This window comes from Pagrus pagrus (assembly GCF_965226575.1).
Source record: "Pagrus pagrus genome assembly, chromosome: 16".
NCBI lineage: Eukaryota > Metazoa > Chordata > Actinopteri > Spariformes > Sparidae > Pagrus > Pagrus pagrus.
Genome location: NC_140200.1, coordinates 27,809,259 through 27,825,925, shown reverse-complemented (window position 1 = coordinate 27,825,925; position 16,667 = coordinate 27,809,259). Strand labels below are relative to the sequence as shown.

Here is a 16,667-nt window from a genome sequence, read left to right as displayed (position 1 = left end):
TCATATACACTGAGCTTGATGCTCAACAAGTATAATGAGAAAATAGATAAAGGTATCTTTTTCATGGGTGTTTTGATAGCCTGTGTCTTCCCTGCTCATTAACTGGGCGATAAAGAAAACACATGAACTTCTAGATTTTGTCCACACATCAGAGTTGGTATGGCTGTTTGTGAAACGCTCCCGTGCTTGGCTCTAATTTACACTGCAACAGTTGATTTGTGTATCCTGTCAGGTCTCTTTGATGTGTGAGAAAGACTAAGTTGCTGCCGGTCGCGGTTCTTCCTCTGGCACTGGGCAGCTCTCCAGCTGTCCAGGCCCGGCGCCCGGCCTGCATGGCACGGTGCCCAGCCACAGGCCTACAGGCCCTCAGGGCTCTTCAGACCTACATTCACAGCCAAAGCAAAAGCAGAGGCCGATTTTACTTGACCGCACACACACTGTATGGCCCTGTTGATGGCCCGCACAAAGCTTAAATATGCTCTTCTCTCCGGGACTAGATTGATCACATGTTGTAGTGTCCCAAAATCCATCATGATATTTACCTGTTCTTTCTACTGCTGACCTAATGCTAGATGGAGGGCTAAAAAATAATAAGTTAAAAGAACAGCGTTTATGCAAACTGGAAGATGTCATATGGAGGCCATGTCAGGTCTGGAGTTACCCAAACCAAAAGAAATGACAAATTCAACAGGAGTGAAACATGGTCAACACTCGGTTTGGGGTCACAAGCAAGAAAATCTTAGTAGACTCATCTTTCATAGATGTTGGACAATTATGCAGAAAGGAATTAATTACATAGAGGAGGCCAGACCCTAGCATCAACAGATTAGAGTTTCCTCCCTAAGGAGTCACTGGATCCAGAAAATCTGAATTGAGGCCATCGAGAGCAAAAGTCCTGACTTCCTGTCTATTGCTGTTTCACTCGATTCTGTAACTCAGTAAAATTGGCCATTGGGGGTTTCATACATTGATCTTATTCCTGCAGTTTTCGATCTAAGTTAGTATCTGCGATACCACGACATGTACTGAAAGCATTTTTAACAAAGGTCACCTGATGCATGCGGGGCAAGATAGCTGCCAATGTGGTTTGTTAGACTCCACACATGTTTCACATATTACCTTTTCATTCCATTCTCGCAACTTTTGTCTCGCTTGGTTTGTGTGTTGGTGAGTGTCTTTAAACCATCTCATGCCGACTCAAAGGAAAACTTAAATCATCCATTTAGCTATCATGGAAAAAGCCTCAGACAAAGGGCAAAAGGGCCATGCCTGCTTATGGCTGCTTTGTTTTTGGCTCTTGTTTATTACAATCGGATGAAGCACCAAATACCTCTGCCAAAATGCTACTCTTACCAGACAGAGTACAATTGAACTTTTTTGGCTGCAGATACCTTGCACTTTACGCCACTTATTGGCATACAGAAAAGTGGCAAGGCGCAAGGGGCATGGTGTGGAGGCAGTATAACACAGGAGATTAATATTCTTACTTCTACTTCTGTTGTGCTCCGACCGACAGTAAACATTGTTCGACTGTGGAGGTGGATAGGCACACAGCTTCAATGCAGGACTCTACATCGCTCTGCCTGGGATGTTGGAAATTATTCCTGGCCTGGCAGAAAAGAGAAATAACGCAACTCTGTTTTCTGTGGATACAATCAAAGACATGATGTCCTCTGAACATCAACCTCTGAGTACCAACTTTCACCGGTAGAGATGCAAGGCAGATATTGATCGTGCTGCACGCAAACAAAAGGAACTTAGCTATTTCCAAACTATAAACCATGCAAAGATGATTTGTAACTTCTAATGATTTTTGTGTGTGAGTGACCTTGCCCCAGACCTAGTCAGTCAAATAATTTCTAAAATACTCCAGTAAAGGAGCGACCACAAGGGGTGCAGTTAGTATAGACTGTAAACCAGCAAACAGTTAAAGGCCCACAGATTTGGAATACCCTACCATCAGAAATAAAAACATTTTCTAATATTAAAGCTTTTAAAAATAAGGCAAAAATATGGCTTAAACAAAGGCAAATATGTCAATACTAAATTACATGTTTTATATGGCATAGCATAGCATATTTGACCTTTTTTCTCTTTTGTTTGTTTCTTTCAGTCATTATTCTTAATTGTTGTTCCTACTCATTACAATCAATCTGCTATGTTTGTTTTACTGTTACCTTTTATGCATCTATGTGGCTGCTTGTCTGTGGCTGCTTAAATGCTTAATTCCCAAAAGCCTGACAAAGGGACAAGGACTGCAAATTAGCCATGGCTAAAAGTCCTATATACATTGCATCAGTTGCTCTTTAATTAGATGGAACAATGCCTACATGTATTATTGTCCTTGTCAAATAAACAGATAAATAAATAAATATGTTAGGGCTGGGTGATATAGCCTTGTAATAGCATTGCAATACTTTTAGGCTGTATACCGATTCACAATATATGTCAATATTTTGGAATCTCTTCAAAAGCGCTTCATAAATGCTTGGGCTGTGTGACAAAAGCAAATATCACAATATTTTTGACAAATAGTGTTGTAGAAATGACTATTGGTACTTTCACAATGAGATGTGTGTACTTTTCCAGGCCCTTGTTTCAGCTGTGTACTTGGGTGGCATATTCTAGCGTCTGATCTCTCCAGCATCAAACGTAACAAAAAGGATGGTGGCGAGGTCAGTTGTTGTTTATCCTTTCACACACATAAGTACGACATGGGATTTTGCTAGCAGGGGAGCTAACCCCCCTCCACTGACCTCCCTGGCTGTGGGTAATGAGGCAAGACAGGCACTCTGCTGTAAGCTCCCAGAGGAGGAACTGGCCCACGAACTGAGGGTCAAATGTTGATGTGCCAAACTGCTGTTTTTGTTTGACTGGAAGTGAAATGGTCTGTGGGTACAATTAAAACTTCTGAAGAGTATTTTGAAAGTCAGAACCAGATGTTTACATCTGGGACATTTTCAAAGGTGTGAATTTTGGGTTCTCCTTATTGGGATCTTAGCTTTTGCTTGTTTGTGTTTGCCGTCATCTTCTGGTTAGAACCCTCTCCTGCCATCTCAGAACCTACATGCTTTTTCCTTTTGCAAGCTAGTCCTTTGTTTCACCACAGGAGGGCAGCATGGCCAAATGTTTGTAACTCTCAGTGCAGGACTTTCAGGAACTGTTTGAATCAATCGTCCACATTTTAAGTCCAAACACAAGAACCGATAAGTTGTTATTTTTTGCTAATTCTATAACGAAATAGGGGGTGCCTGAAGTTTCCAGTTTCTCTTGTGGATTTGAGGGCATTGTGCTCAGCTCCAGGAAGTAGAAAACACATAGTCAGCCTCTTCTGTTTCGCTATGAAGAGCTGCAACGATTAATTGATTAGTTGTTAACTATTAAATTAACTGCCAACTATCTTTAAATCATTTTTGAAGAAAACAAGTACAAATTCCCTGATTCCAGCTTATTAAATATGAATATTTTCTGGTTTCTCCCCTGCTCTATGATAGTAAACTGAATTTCTTTGGGTTGTGGACAAACCAAGACATCTGAGGACATCATCTTGTGCTTCAAGAAACCCTGATCGACATTTTTCACCATTTTCTGACATTTTATAAACCAAACAACAAATCTCGGATCAATTGAGAAAATGAAGAAAGATGAATTATCTATGAAAATAATTATTAGTTGCAGCCCTACCTCGATGCTGTATTAACTCCTCAAGACTTTTTATTTAGTTTAGGCTCAAGAAGCCATGACAAAGACTGAAGCTTAAAGTACAGTAGAGGTGCCATAAGATACAATCCCTCCCTCAAGATCCAAATCTTTCAGGTTAAGTTCAAATTGTCCCACATGACGTTTGGCTCAGTGGTTAATCTCAACTCTTCAAATGACTGACAAACTCAGAGAAACATTGTTTCTTTAAGTAGATTAACTAAGCTCATTGTATCGGGGGTCCTTGTACGCAACTGTATGAATAGTAACATTTTCCCAAAATACTGCTAAATCTGAAGTGCTGGCCAAATGTGGTGCATCAAAAATCATGTTCAGTGAGTTTTGGCCTTCACTGTGTTGTTGTCAGATCTGTATTCTCGCTTTGCCACAAAAATGCAACTCAGTAGAGCTTTTTGCTGTTCACACTGATAGGCAACCATCAGAACTGTGTTTTGTGCCAGGCAAAAACCCACTATAACATAAAGTGGAAACAGAGTCTTTGAATGTGTCGTAGCCCCTTTTTACGCAGCCTGTTTGAGGCAGGACTGATACACTGTTATCTGCCTCACCGTTCCCTACATAAGATACAAAGGTAGAATGGAGGTTAATGTTGTGTTACCTCTGAGCCAGCAGCAGAGATATGAGTAGCGCCAAATCAATGTCTGTGTCAAAAGAGTGAGCTGGTGTGCTGGCAGGACAGGACAAGGGGCAGAACATTGATAACATGTTATGTGTGGGAGCCACCACTGGGGGATTTAAAAAGCAGCTAAGAGCAGTTAGCAGCTAACTCAAAGAAGACCAACAACAACCATAAATGTCTGCAAATCAGGGAGACGACAAGCTTCAGGAGCTCCTCACACTGGCATGCTACCCAGATCACTCACTGGAGTGAGTCATGCCACCATTGTTTTGTACATGTTGCCAATCAGCATCAAGTGCTTCTATTTCTAATACCTGATGTTTTATTCATGGGTTTTCTTTTTTATTCATGAGGCTTTTCTGAGAATCATAGGTCCAGAGTTATATTCTGTGATGAACTGGGATTGTGTAACACAGATCATAGCACTGCCATATTTAGCTCTGTACAGTATGCTGACAGGATGTAGTGAGGGGCAGCTGGGGGTTTCAAAGGGAGGAAAGCCCCGCTGATGGTGCCTCAGACGTTAGGAACATGAACCTGAGCTCCTCTTTTTCCTCTGTGAATACAAATGTAGAGGATTCAGCACAACAAATAGAAACATTAAAACATTAGCTATACTCTTGATCCTAGCTTGTAGAGACACGAGACTGAGACCTGTTCAGCGTATACACCCAGCAGCTCCCACAAAAAGGCTTTAAATATTTGACTCAATCTATAAGTGTTTAGTTTGTTGTTGAAAGAAAAATATACATACTTTGATGACTGACTGCTAAAAAAAAAAAAAAGATGAGTCATTGTTTAGTCTGTTGAGTTTTGTGGGGTTCTTTGAAGAAGCTAAACCATTGTGATGGGGTTTACTTTCCATCCATCTTAAGACTCATCTTAAGTTCCAAAATGTGCATTTGTTAAAGATATCAGAATGTTTGCTGTGTTTATTTTGTGTTCTGATGTGTCCCCTGTTACAGATGCAAATGCTGTCTTTATTTGACAAATAAATGTTATTTTAAATGTAACTTAATACTGTGTGAAGCAACCTTGTCTCAGTAATTCTTATAAAATGTTCCCTCAATTGGTGTTTTGTTGATAATGGTGGAGAGCATCACACCTTTGTACAGAATCTCCTGGAGTACATCAGGGTTGAGATCCCATGATTACAAAGACAACACATGCTATACATGTTACAGAGCACGATAGTCCCATATTGTGTCTTTGGGATCAATGTCTAACTGTGTTTGTGTCTTTGTACAGAGGATGCAGGGACGTACTTCCCCAGTGTGAAGAGGGACCCAGCCCGCTACCTGCAGCCCTGCTCTGACTCCGTCAAGACCTGGCTGCGCAGCATGAAGAACGCTGGAAAGGTCCTCCTCCTCATAACCAGCTCCCACAGTGACTACTGCAGGCTTATTTGTGAACACATCCTGGGGTAAGACTGCACACACAGCAACAGACTGCACCCCTCTTTAACAGGACCAGGACCTGGTCTACAGAGCTTACCATGATATCCCCCAAAGGATTTATAACCTGAATGTCTCTGCTCAGTCCAAGCTAGCAGTTTTTGGTTTTCCCTCAACTCACAACATTCCTTACAGCTCTCACATGCCATTACTCATTCCTTAAACCAATACTGGCTCACATGTCTGCCTTGAGTTACCATCGTCATCACATACTGTACATATGCTACACTTATATACCCCAGCAGCCCTCAGTGGGCTGCACTGAACATCAAACTCTTCCTTTTTTCCTTTGAAGAAGCCTATGTATTCCTCACCCACAAGGCTTCATTTATCAGTCAAATGTAAAGAAAAAAGCAGAAAGAGGCCACACCTCCAACAGTTTAAAGGAAAAGTTCACCCCAAAATGAAATTTCAGTAATTATCTACTCACCCCCATCTCAAATTAAAACACGTCTCCAGCTACTTCAGTTGTTTAGGAGAATGCTTCAACACTGTTTTGCTGTGAAGCTCCAGAAATGTTTTGTGAACAACAAACCTTCAGTAATTAAAGATAAGAAAATGCCTTTTTCTTTCTCTTGTCCTTTTCTGTTTTTCTTTTTCACTTAAAATGCCTTTCTAAAGTCTCTAACCCAACTGGAGTCCCACATAAAAATGCTAACATATACGTACACACATAGTTATTCAATATTCACATACATACTTAAACCATATTGCAATCAAGTAATCATGTCACATTAACACCTAACACTTTATTTATAGTGCAGCAAAAGAGCTTATTGTCTTTGCAAGCTTGCTGTAGTTTAACACTGGCTTTGTGCGTTACTAACCGTCCTCTGTTTGCACTGCACACTGTGTGGTTTAGCCTTATTTTTGCAGTCTAAGCCCTGTTATACACTCGATCAAGCAGCAAGAGAGCCTTGAAAAAACACAATGTTCTTGTTGCTGCTGTGCTTTCACTCACATAAGCCCTTCTTGTGCTTTGTAAGGTGTTGTTATCTTACACAGCTCCTGCCTGGTTAGGTGGTCTTTTTAACTTTTCATACTCAGAGATGATTGTTGTCTGTGGTCCAGCAGAGGCAAAAAGCAAGTCAGGGTAAAACTGTTTTGCTCTGGATGCCAGTTTGTCTCACGGGGCCTCTGTGGCCCAGAGCTCCCCCACCCCACCCCAACCCCTCTTGCCATTTCCTGTTAAGCAGCACGCAGCCTGGTCATTCCTGTTGTTCCTCACCCCTATCCACTGCTTGCCTGCTGTTTCACTGGCTCCCCCTCCCCTCCTGTGTCTTTGACCTCCAGAACCGCCGCATGTGTCACCTCCCAAGGAGAGCAGCCAGAGCCCCAGCTGTGTGTCAGAGTGTGTGTTCAACATTGTGTTCAAGTCACTGCTTTACGAGGTCAGGGGATGCAGATTTATGTTGTGATAGCTATGAGAGGAAGTTAGGCCAGCTTCATCTTACCAGAGGTTTTATGTGGAGAATTTTGCTTTTGACTATAGTTTCGCTTTTCTGCTGTTCTGTTTGAGTACCTCCCTCTTTCTTTATGGAAACACTTTAAATGAAGGCAGCACAGAACCAAAAAGATCGTGTCAGCACTTCAGTGTTGAGAAAGCACTTTGTTGTGAAAGACAGCTATGGTGTGTCACTACACAGCAGCTCTTTTTCCAGAGAAAACCGTCACTGGCCTCCAGGCCCTTTAGTGGAGTTACACCGGCTGGAGGCCAGTGACAGTCAACTGTCAGAAGTAGCACAACAAGGCCAGAGCTGTCCGACAGAAGGTACTGGCCGAAACCCAACAAGCTGTCCAGAGGAAGCGGCTGTTAACGGCTAACTACATAGTTTATTGATTTGTTAGTTGTTGTTTGGTCCTCTGATGTGTTGAACTTCTATTCTGGCCTAAATGAAGTGATAACAGTCCAGACAGAGCCACGGATCTCCTCCAACTGTGTAAAATTATCTTCAACTGCAGTAACAATTGGCTCAGTAAGACTGATGAGTCAAAATATGGACTAACACATTTTTACTAGTCAAAATACCTTTTAATCTATAGTATGATTATGTCACAAATATTGTCTTGGATCTAAAGATCTAACTATTAAAGTCCTTCCAACCAGTCCTTTTAAGACATGCGTTGTTTAAATTGACTTTTGACTTTACTAATGACTCAATTTCAGCATATCTGAGCTTCAGTTGTGTCTCATCATTACTGCACTTGATATCCTGTGTATGTGTAATATCTTCCTAATTTTATTGCAACAAGGATGTCCATCTAGATGTGAATCAGGGTGTTGTGGTTCATAGTTGGTTCCTTAACACTGAAGCACCTGGAGCTGTTTGGGCTCCTAGCTTAACGTTAGCTTAGCAAGGTTCCAGCATCTGCAGGAGAGCAGCAGAGATGGAGAATAACAGAAAATGGCATTCGGATAAACTACTGGGATTTTGCCCCAAACACTGAAACGCCATGGATATAAAGCACTGACCATGTAACAATGATGTTTCTGGTTTGAGTTCAGTGTCTGGTAGTCTGTCTCTATTAAATGGCAATATGTAAGCTATGGAATGAGTTTTGGTTTAAAACATTCATGATGGACAAACATTAAAAGCAAAATGTGAAGAAATAACAGTGTTGCAAGATATATGCAAGTGGTGAGTTTGCTACTTTGTCTAATAAGTCAACAAAATAAATAAATAATAATTAATGACTTGAAAAATGTCAAGGAAGACATTCTTATTAGGGCTGTCAAGTGATAAAAAAAGTATCTAATTAATTACATGCTTTGTGATTAATTAATCTAAACTAATCACACATGCCAATATTTGCTGCAGCATTTAAAAATATTTCAATGCAAATGTAATTTGGTAGATGAGTAAATAAATGTAAACGTAAAAGGTGATATTTTAAGCTTGTAGTACTCCGATGGTTTGAAAATTCCTTGCTGCAAGGCGCACAAAACGGTTCTCCTGTCACCAGTTCCATCTGGGGTTTTTTTTTAAGCCAAGACAGGAGGGAACACTGGCTGAAGTCTTTCTCATTCAGTATGCTCAGCAGCATTTAGCTACCGCCTCCATCATGTTTACAAAGCTGCTGTGGAACGTGTTCGCTGACGTAAGGTCAAGGGGTGTCAGGGAGCGCGATTAATCCGTTATTTTTCTAAGGGATTAATTTTTTGGTAATTAATTAATCAAAGTTAACGTGTTACTTTGACAGCCCTAGTTCTTACACATATTTTCCTCACTAATGCAATCCTACGCCTGCTGAATTCTGTCTTTAACCAAACTAAGAGGAGCTTAATTGCCTCATTAACAAAATAAAACTCACCAAAACAGTCTTGGTTCGACTCCACAATCACCTCCGGTTTGGTTGAAGTAAATCCTCACGTTAGATGTGAAAATATTCCAGCTCTACCTGCTGTTTTCGGCTGCTGCTAGATAGCTTCACAGTAGTTATCTACAGCCAAAGATGGCTCCAGCAAAGATTATATTGAGTAGCGGTTTGTGATTATGCTGCCCCCTATCGTTTGGGAGCTACTTTTGAATTTTGGCCATATTTAACAAATTACACCTTGAACAGCAAAAACATACTTTGGATTTTGACTGTGCCCCCTGTTATAAGTGTAGTCTCTGTTTCACCATTGGACATTTTTTTTTACAGAAATTGCTGCTTAATATGTAACTCTATGGACAACACAAAACAATTTAGATAATTACTTTTTGTTTAAATACTAGTTATTGTAAAACTGTAATAGTCATACAAGTTCTAATATAATTACATAACTCTAAATGAGCTTTTTCAACTGAACAAACATGAATCAACTGTAATATCGGTCTCTTTTAGGTATACTGAGTAAGTATGGAAAGCTGTTTTATCATATGATAAATATATATGACACACTTTCATGCATCATGTTTGGTTTTCTTGCTTATAAGTTTCAAGTAAGAGCTCCTTCCTGTTTCATAACACTGTCGTTTATGTGGGAGAAAAATCTTGTCACCTTATATGGAAGGTTCTATAGAGATTCTTCTGACACACTGTATACATACAGTGCTGTTGGCCTCCTTGGAGACACCATCCAGTCCTCAACATGCTCACTATCAGTTCATAACTGTAGCTATATGTGAGGGTACACTGCCCTCTCCAAGTGTTTACTTTATTAGTCCCTCCACGGCACTGTAGGTGTACACTGTTTATTGCTCCATGTTTTCCATCATCTGTACAGATTGTTTAGCTTCACTGAGCTACAGTGTTTGTGTTTGTTTAACCCAGTGTATTGGATGCTGTCCATGCATTGTCCTTCACATCCTAGTCAGAGGCCTATCACAGAGGCTTGTGTTGTTTCTCTGGCTGCTAAAGGAAGGATTTTGAAGAGCTGTTTGATGTCATCATCACAAACGCCCTGAAGCCTGGTTTCTTCTCCTTGGTGCCCCAGCAGAGGCCCTTTAGGACCCTTGGTGAGTACTGGCCCACTGCTCCCATGCTCCATAGTACTTTATCTGCCATGTGATAAATCATTCAGTCTTTAAAATATCAACAAATAGGGAAAAACATACATCACATGTTCCAAGAGCCCAAGTTGACCTCTTCAAATGAATTTTTAGAGCATTTAGCAGCTTCGAGCTTTCAAGATCTATTTTGACTGTATATTTCCAAGAAGGATTGTTTAAATTTCCTTGAAAACTTTCTTTGTGTGATGTGTGTTGATATTCATTGCATATAAAACAATTAAAATGTGTTATATTACTCTGTCATTTGATGTTTTTCAAAATACGTAATTGCACATTTACTGGTTTTATTTCATAGGTACATATTCAAACCATGTTGACTTCAAGGTTTTATATCTTTGTGTGATAACTATTAAGTATTTGGAGGCCAGCTATAGGATTTTGCAAGGGCCCATACATTTAATAGTGGACCCATTTGCAGTAACTACTTACATACATAACTTGTTTTGAGTTTATCATAGGGAACAATAGGACAGTCCAGCTGTAATCTCCTTCCACTCTCAATTTAAAATTTAAGATTTCAAACATCTGTTAGTTGTGTCAGTAAGATTTATATCAGCCGCCAGCATTTCATTGGCTCAGATCCTTGTGATCAGCAGTTCACAAAAGTCCAGTGACCCTCCTGGACTGTCTTCCATCTCTTATTATCCCAGGAATCTGATCCTGGATGCTCATGTTGAAGGTGTGCGCTGGCAGGGGCAGCTTGCTGGAATGCTCCCCTCATCTGGATTGTCTTCCTGCCAGCAATAACACTGGGGATGCATTATGTGTGAAGACAGGATGATCCACGCTCTGAAATATTCTTTTCTCCCTCCCCCTCACTCTTCCTGAGTTTTGCCACGTTGGCAGAAAAAGCATCAGAATTTGCTCTTCCTCTGGCCTCTACACATACTGACCATTTCTGTTTAAGTTGGAAACTTCATGTGTTATACTGCACTCAAAATTGTCTTTTTTATTTATTAGCTAATAAAGTTTAGTTGTAAGAATTTGACACAGAGTTTATCACTATAAGAAGACGATTAAACTCTCTCCAAGCATTTGTACAGATGAAAAGCAGTATGCAGCCAATTATTATTATCAAACAATTTCCCCTAGGGGATAAACAAGTATTTCTGATTCTGATTCTGATTATCAGCTCATAAATTAGTAAGGAGTCCTACAGTCCAAAGACATGCAGGTTAGATGAATAGGTCAATTTAAATTGCCTGTATCTGTGAATTTGTCAGCTCAGTGATACAACCTGTCCCGGTGTAGCCTGCCTCATGGCTAGTGCATGCTGGTATAGACCTGCAGACTTACCTGTGGAAAAGTAAATAAAATGCTACTACCTGGAACAATCATTACAATTCCATAAGGGTCTTATGCATTGGACATGTTGTTCACTACTCCACTAAGTAGGACAAACCTTTGATACGACTTAGCAAACTAGTCCAATCTCTTAATTGAACCCTTTGGCTCAGCTATTAGCCAGACGGCTAACATTATGCGAGCAAGATTCAAAGTCCATAACTTTGCATTTGGTTGACAACAGTAAATATATTTGATGTTATGCTTCCTCTCACAGCATGCAGGAGAGGATGATACACTGAAGCACTACATTCAGTGTTAAGATACTCTACTCTTTTTCATTTAATTTATTGCTAACATTGAGGTGTCTGCAGCCAGCTGATGCCAATGGCACTCATGTAAGTCATGTAGATACGAGCCCTTTTCCGCAATATCGCAGCAATGAAGGCTCGCCTTTACGCCACCTTTCTTTGTTAACACTGAATCATAAAGCTGCTCCAGTGTGACAGTACACATCATAACATAGAAATATATTTTTTTAATGTGTTACTAGTGTCCACCCGGTTTCCACCTGTAAATCTAAAAATGTATCTATGTTATTTATGTTTATAATCATATGGATACAGTTATAATGTGTTGTGACTGAGATCCTGACCCACTGTGCATCGTGGAAAGTGACAAAGACACGTTTTTTTCTCTATATTACATCACATAATTGCCAACAGTAAATAGAGCACCCTGTCTGACTCTCACTCGTGGAGAAGCATGCTGTTTTCTGGGGGAAAGTTCAATGAAGACTTGGTTGGGAGGGCTGACCGTCGTTGTGACTTATCCTCATTAAATTTGGTCATATTTCTCTATATAAGTTTCCAGAGACAGTAACTACAACAACACAACAGTGGAAGGCAACAAAGACATGGTGAGATAAAGTTTTTTTCTTTAAATCACGTCACATAATCACCGCCAGTCAACTACGACAGACGCCCGGGACAGACGCTGATTTTCGGTGACAGGATGACAGCCACTTATCCACGTACAAATTTGGTATTTTTTTCCTCATATAAGTTGCTGAAGACACTACCTGTGTCTACCTACCACATCACTGTTGATTGGTCCTGTAACGTTGCTTTGTGGGTTGAAGTGCGGGTCATTTCTCTTGTATTTGAAGAGTGAAGGTTAAACCACCCTTGGGCATTTCTTTTTAGGTAAGCCTAAGGCTAAAAATATGGTTGTGCAAAACCTGTCAAAAGACCGTCACTTTAATGTGCTGTAATCAGCAAATAACAAGTCAGAGACAGGTGTTACATAAATCCCTCCATAAACTCAGGCTCCATGAGATATTGCACATTATCATCATCTTTTATTTCAGGAAAAATGCCACAGACCATCATCAGAGCTGCTGCTCATCTGGGCTGCACAGTTGGCTCTTCTTTGACCTCCAGACCACATACCACTCATTCCTCCATTTCTCAAGTCCAGTGTCCTTACAGCTGTTACCGCAAGTGTGTGTGTGCATGTGTGTGTGTACACATCAACATGTGCAGGTGCTCATCCCTGCTCTTTCTCTCTCTCCTGTCACATTATTTATAGCACATCTGACCTCAGTGTGAACCTGTGGTGACCTGTACTCTATAGCACCATGGTTTTGTCAGTGAGAGTGACTTCCTTTAACCGGCTGCTCTTAAATACCAGTCAGTCAAATTAAAAGCCACCGTCTGTCCACACACGTCTGACTACTTACCTACTTCAAAGAGGGTGCTCTGATGATTCCTAGATAACAGCATGACTACATTTCAAACACTAATCATAGGTCAATTAACTATGCTTCACAACTCTGAATGTAATCAAACACAGTTGAACAGGAAGCCTTGGCAGTGACCAAGATTTAACTACCATATTTTTGCAAGGGATACTTTAGCACGCAATTCTGCTTACGGTTTCCATGGTAATTACCGTAACTACATGTGTAATTGCATTACAAAGGTCACTGTATCTGTGTCATATTTGTTGTCTTATCTTATGTTCTTTGACTTGCCCTTTGAAATAAGCTTTAGTTAAAGCTGAAAGCAGCACCACAAACCAGACTGTCCCAATCCAGATATTAAAGAACGTCTACAGACATGTCTGTTCCAGCCTCATAAATGACTCTGTTTTGGTTGCCATCATTTTCAGTGTTTCCCACAAGATTTTATAAGACTATGGGTGGTGGAGGGTCTGAGGTCCACCCATGCTCTCCGGCACTTTGAGAGAATATTAAAAGGCTATATCATAAATAACATGAACATAAATCAGAAATTGTAGGAAATGTAAGATCATCAAAAAAATAGTTAGTCCAGTCATCAAAATACTATACAGCTTTGGCTATACAACGTTAACATAGGCTACAGTCAATAGACAATATCACTCCACTGCTTTCAGTCTTGTATTAGTCCAAAGTTGTAACTAAGCCTTGACTCAATCATCGTTTTGTTTTGAGATGATGTACGTCTATGAAAATGTGAGTTTCATTTCATGCACACGCAAATGCATGCATGTACATGCGCAACACAGTTATCTTGCTGCAGTAAACACTGTTTCCCGTTGAAATGAATCAAACATGATAAATCACGTGAGTTGTATTTTAGTCTCATGATTGTCAGACACAGAAGATGGTGCTGGAGACGGCTGACAAGTAAAAAAAGGTCCTGCGGCAATGCAGGACAGGGCTGTGTCAGTCTGATGCCGTTCACAGTCAAAGTTAAACAGATCTTTCACTCATCAAATAAAAGATACACTTCAACCCACAAAGCACAGTAACAAGACCAAGCAACAGTAATGTGGTAGCAGGTCGTGTCTTCGGCAACTTATATGAGGAAAAAAATACTGAATTTATACGTAAATAAGTGTCTGTCATCCTGTCTGTCCAACCAAGTCTATCATATTTCTGCTCCAAAAACAGCGTCTGTCCCCAGCAGCAGAGCCAGGCGGCTCCCGCAGTTGAATGGTGGTTATTATGTGACGTGATTTAAAGCAAAAAAACTATAACTCACATGTCTTTGTCACCTTCCACTGTTGTGTTGTTGTAGTTACTGTCTCTGGAAACTTCAGAAAAATATCACCACGACGGTAAGTCCTCCTGACTGAGACTCCAGTGAACTTTCCTCCAGAAAACAACATACCTCCACGCAAGTGAGAGCCAGACAGGGTCCTCTGCTTACTGATGGTGATTATGTAATTATGTAATTAAAAATTAAAAAAACGTAATTTTGTCACCTACCAAGATGTACGGGGGGTCAGGATCTCAATCACAACACATTATAACAGCATCCATATGATTATAAACAATCGGCCGATACATACCTTTAGATTAAGAGGTGGACACCACGGGAAACACGTAAAAAAAACAAAACACACAGATGTCAACATCATGATGTATACAATCGATGCTTTTTTGGTTCCACGACGCCGGTATGCTGTGTGAAATGACACACTGGAGCGGCTTTAAGATGGTGCTGCTTGGTTCAATGTGAACAAACGAAGGTGTTGTAAAGGCGAGCCTTCTTTAGAGCGATAATGCAGAATCTCTGTGTGAAAAGCACTATTGGCACTTTGCTCTCATATGAGGGGGGAAGGTAGTACTCGTGGGGCCTTGGACCAGAGTATGAGTGTGTGTGAGAGGGAGGGTGTGTGAGTACGACAGGGGGTGGGGGGCTTGACTGACTGGGAGTGAAAGACGCTTTGCTGAAGCAGTGGCACAAAACATTAAAGATATTCAGTGCTCTTATGAGAAGTGAAAAATATTTTCCGATCATTACTATAGCGTGATAAATTAGACTTTGGTGGGCTGCCAGAGTCACTGACTTTACTGACTTGAAGTAAAAGAAAAACATCAGGCAAATAACTACAAAATCTCAGGATAGAATGCTTTAAAAGTTTTTTTTTAATTACAGCGCAGTGCAGCCACAAGAGACCAGTTGTACCATAATAATCTGATTGGATTATTATGATAAATCTGCCTTTACAGATTTTGACATTTTGTCATCATTTTATTTACAGAATGTCAGAGTATTCTACACACAATCCATTTATACAAACAAAAACATTCCTGCTGTAGAAACAGCCGAATAACAGCCTGATAGTTGTCTGTGGTACAGACAACAAATAATAAATGACTGTTTGTTTTCTATAGAGATCATGAGAATCCACAGCTAAGCTCTCTGTATAGAGGTTTGAGAATTTAAGAAGGCCATATAGAGTCATAGTCCTGCACAGCCTTAAGTGCATACAGTCTTGACTGTGTAACTCCGGTCTGGAGCTGTAATAAGTCATATTAAGTGCCCTGCCATGGAAGGGAAAACATTTTTTATGTTAGTGCAAGTCACCCTGCAGGAAAAAGCAGCTTCTCTGTTTGCTCTTGATGAGTGATAGTATCAACACAACACTAATGACTGACATTCAACAACGAACTGGAGAATTTACACTAAACTGTTCTTCGTGTAATACATCTTTAGAATGTATGCAGCACTTGTGACTTTTTCTGTGCTTTCTAGTATTGCTTCTTGAAGTCATGCATCGCCAAAATGAGTATATTTTTTGTTAATTTATCAAAAATGATAAACAGAAATAATTTAGTTTAAAGCCGCAGTCCTCGCTTTTATATCAACAATAATTAAAATGATGTGTAATGTAAGAATGGTCAGTCATAGTGACAAACCAAACCCCCAGCTCTACAGAGCTTATTTCTGCATCTTTCAGATCTTTGTTTTACTGCCCACAGTTTTACTGCTTTGTTCAAACTCACAACCTGCATCAACCTCTTTTCAATTCACAGCACACAGCTGTTTTCAGCTATGAGTGCATCCTCACTGAGCTGTTGGAATTTGTATAGACAGCCCTCTGTTAAGGCTCAAACTTAGTTTTCATTTCCCCAAAAGAGAGCTCATCTAAAACAGCCTCCCCAGAGTACATTTTAAAATGCCTTCTTGGTGACTTGTGTATGAGGAAACCAAGGTTTTCCACAAGAACAGAAACCATCTTAGTGAGGGTTTGGGCACAGAGAAATTAGAAAGACACCAAGTCCCACTAACTTTTTCTCTGATCGTTCACTTTACATAT

The 16,667-nt window shown here is 40.3% G+C and overlaps 1 protein-coding gene across 1 annotated transcript in view; it reads left to right on the top strand.

Annotated features, from left to right (window-relative positions):
- The window catches only part of nt5dc1 (5'-nucleotidase domain containing 1), a 76,546-nt gene that overhangs the window by 39,581 nt on the left and 20,298 nt on the right, over nucleotides 1-16,667 (top strand). Inside the window, exons 7-8 of the mRNA XM_084377984.1 lie at nucleotides 5,588-5,762; nucleotides 10,138-10,235. Of these exons, the coding sequence (XP_084234110.1) occupies nucleotides 5,588-5,762; nucleotides 10,138-10,235 (273 nt within the window). The remainder of the gene's footprint in view (nucleotides 1-5,587; nucleotides 5,763-10,137; nucleotides 10,236-16,667) is intronic.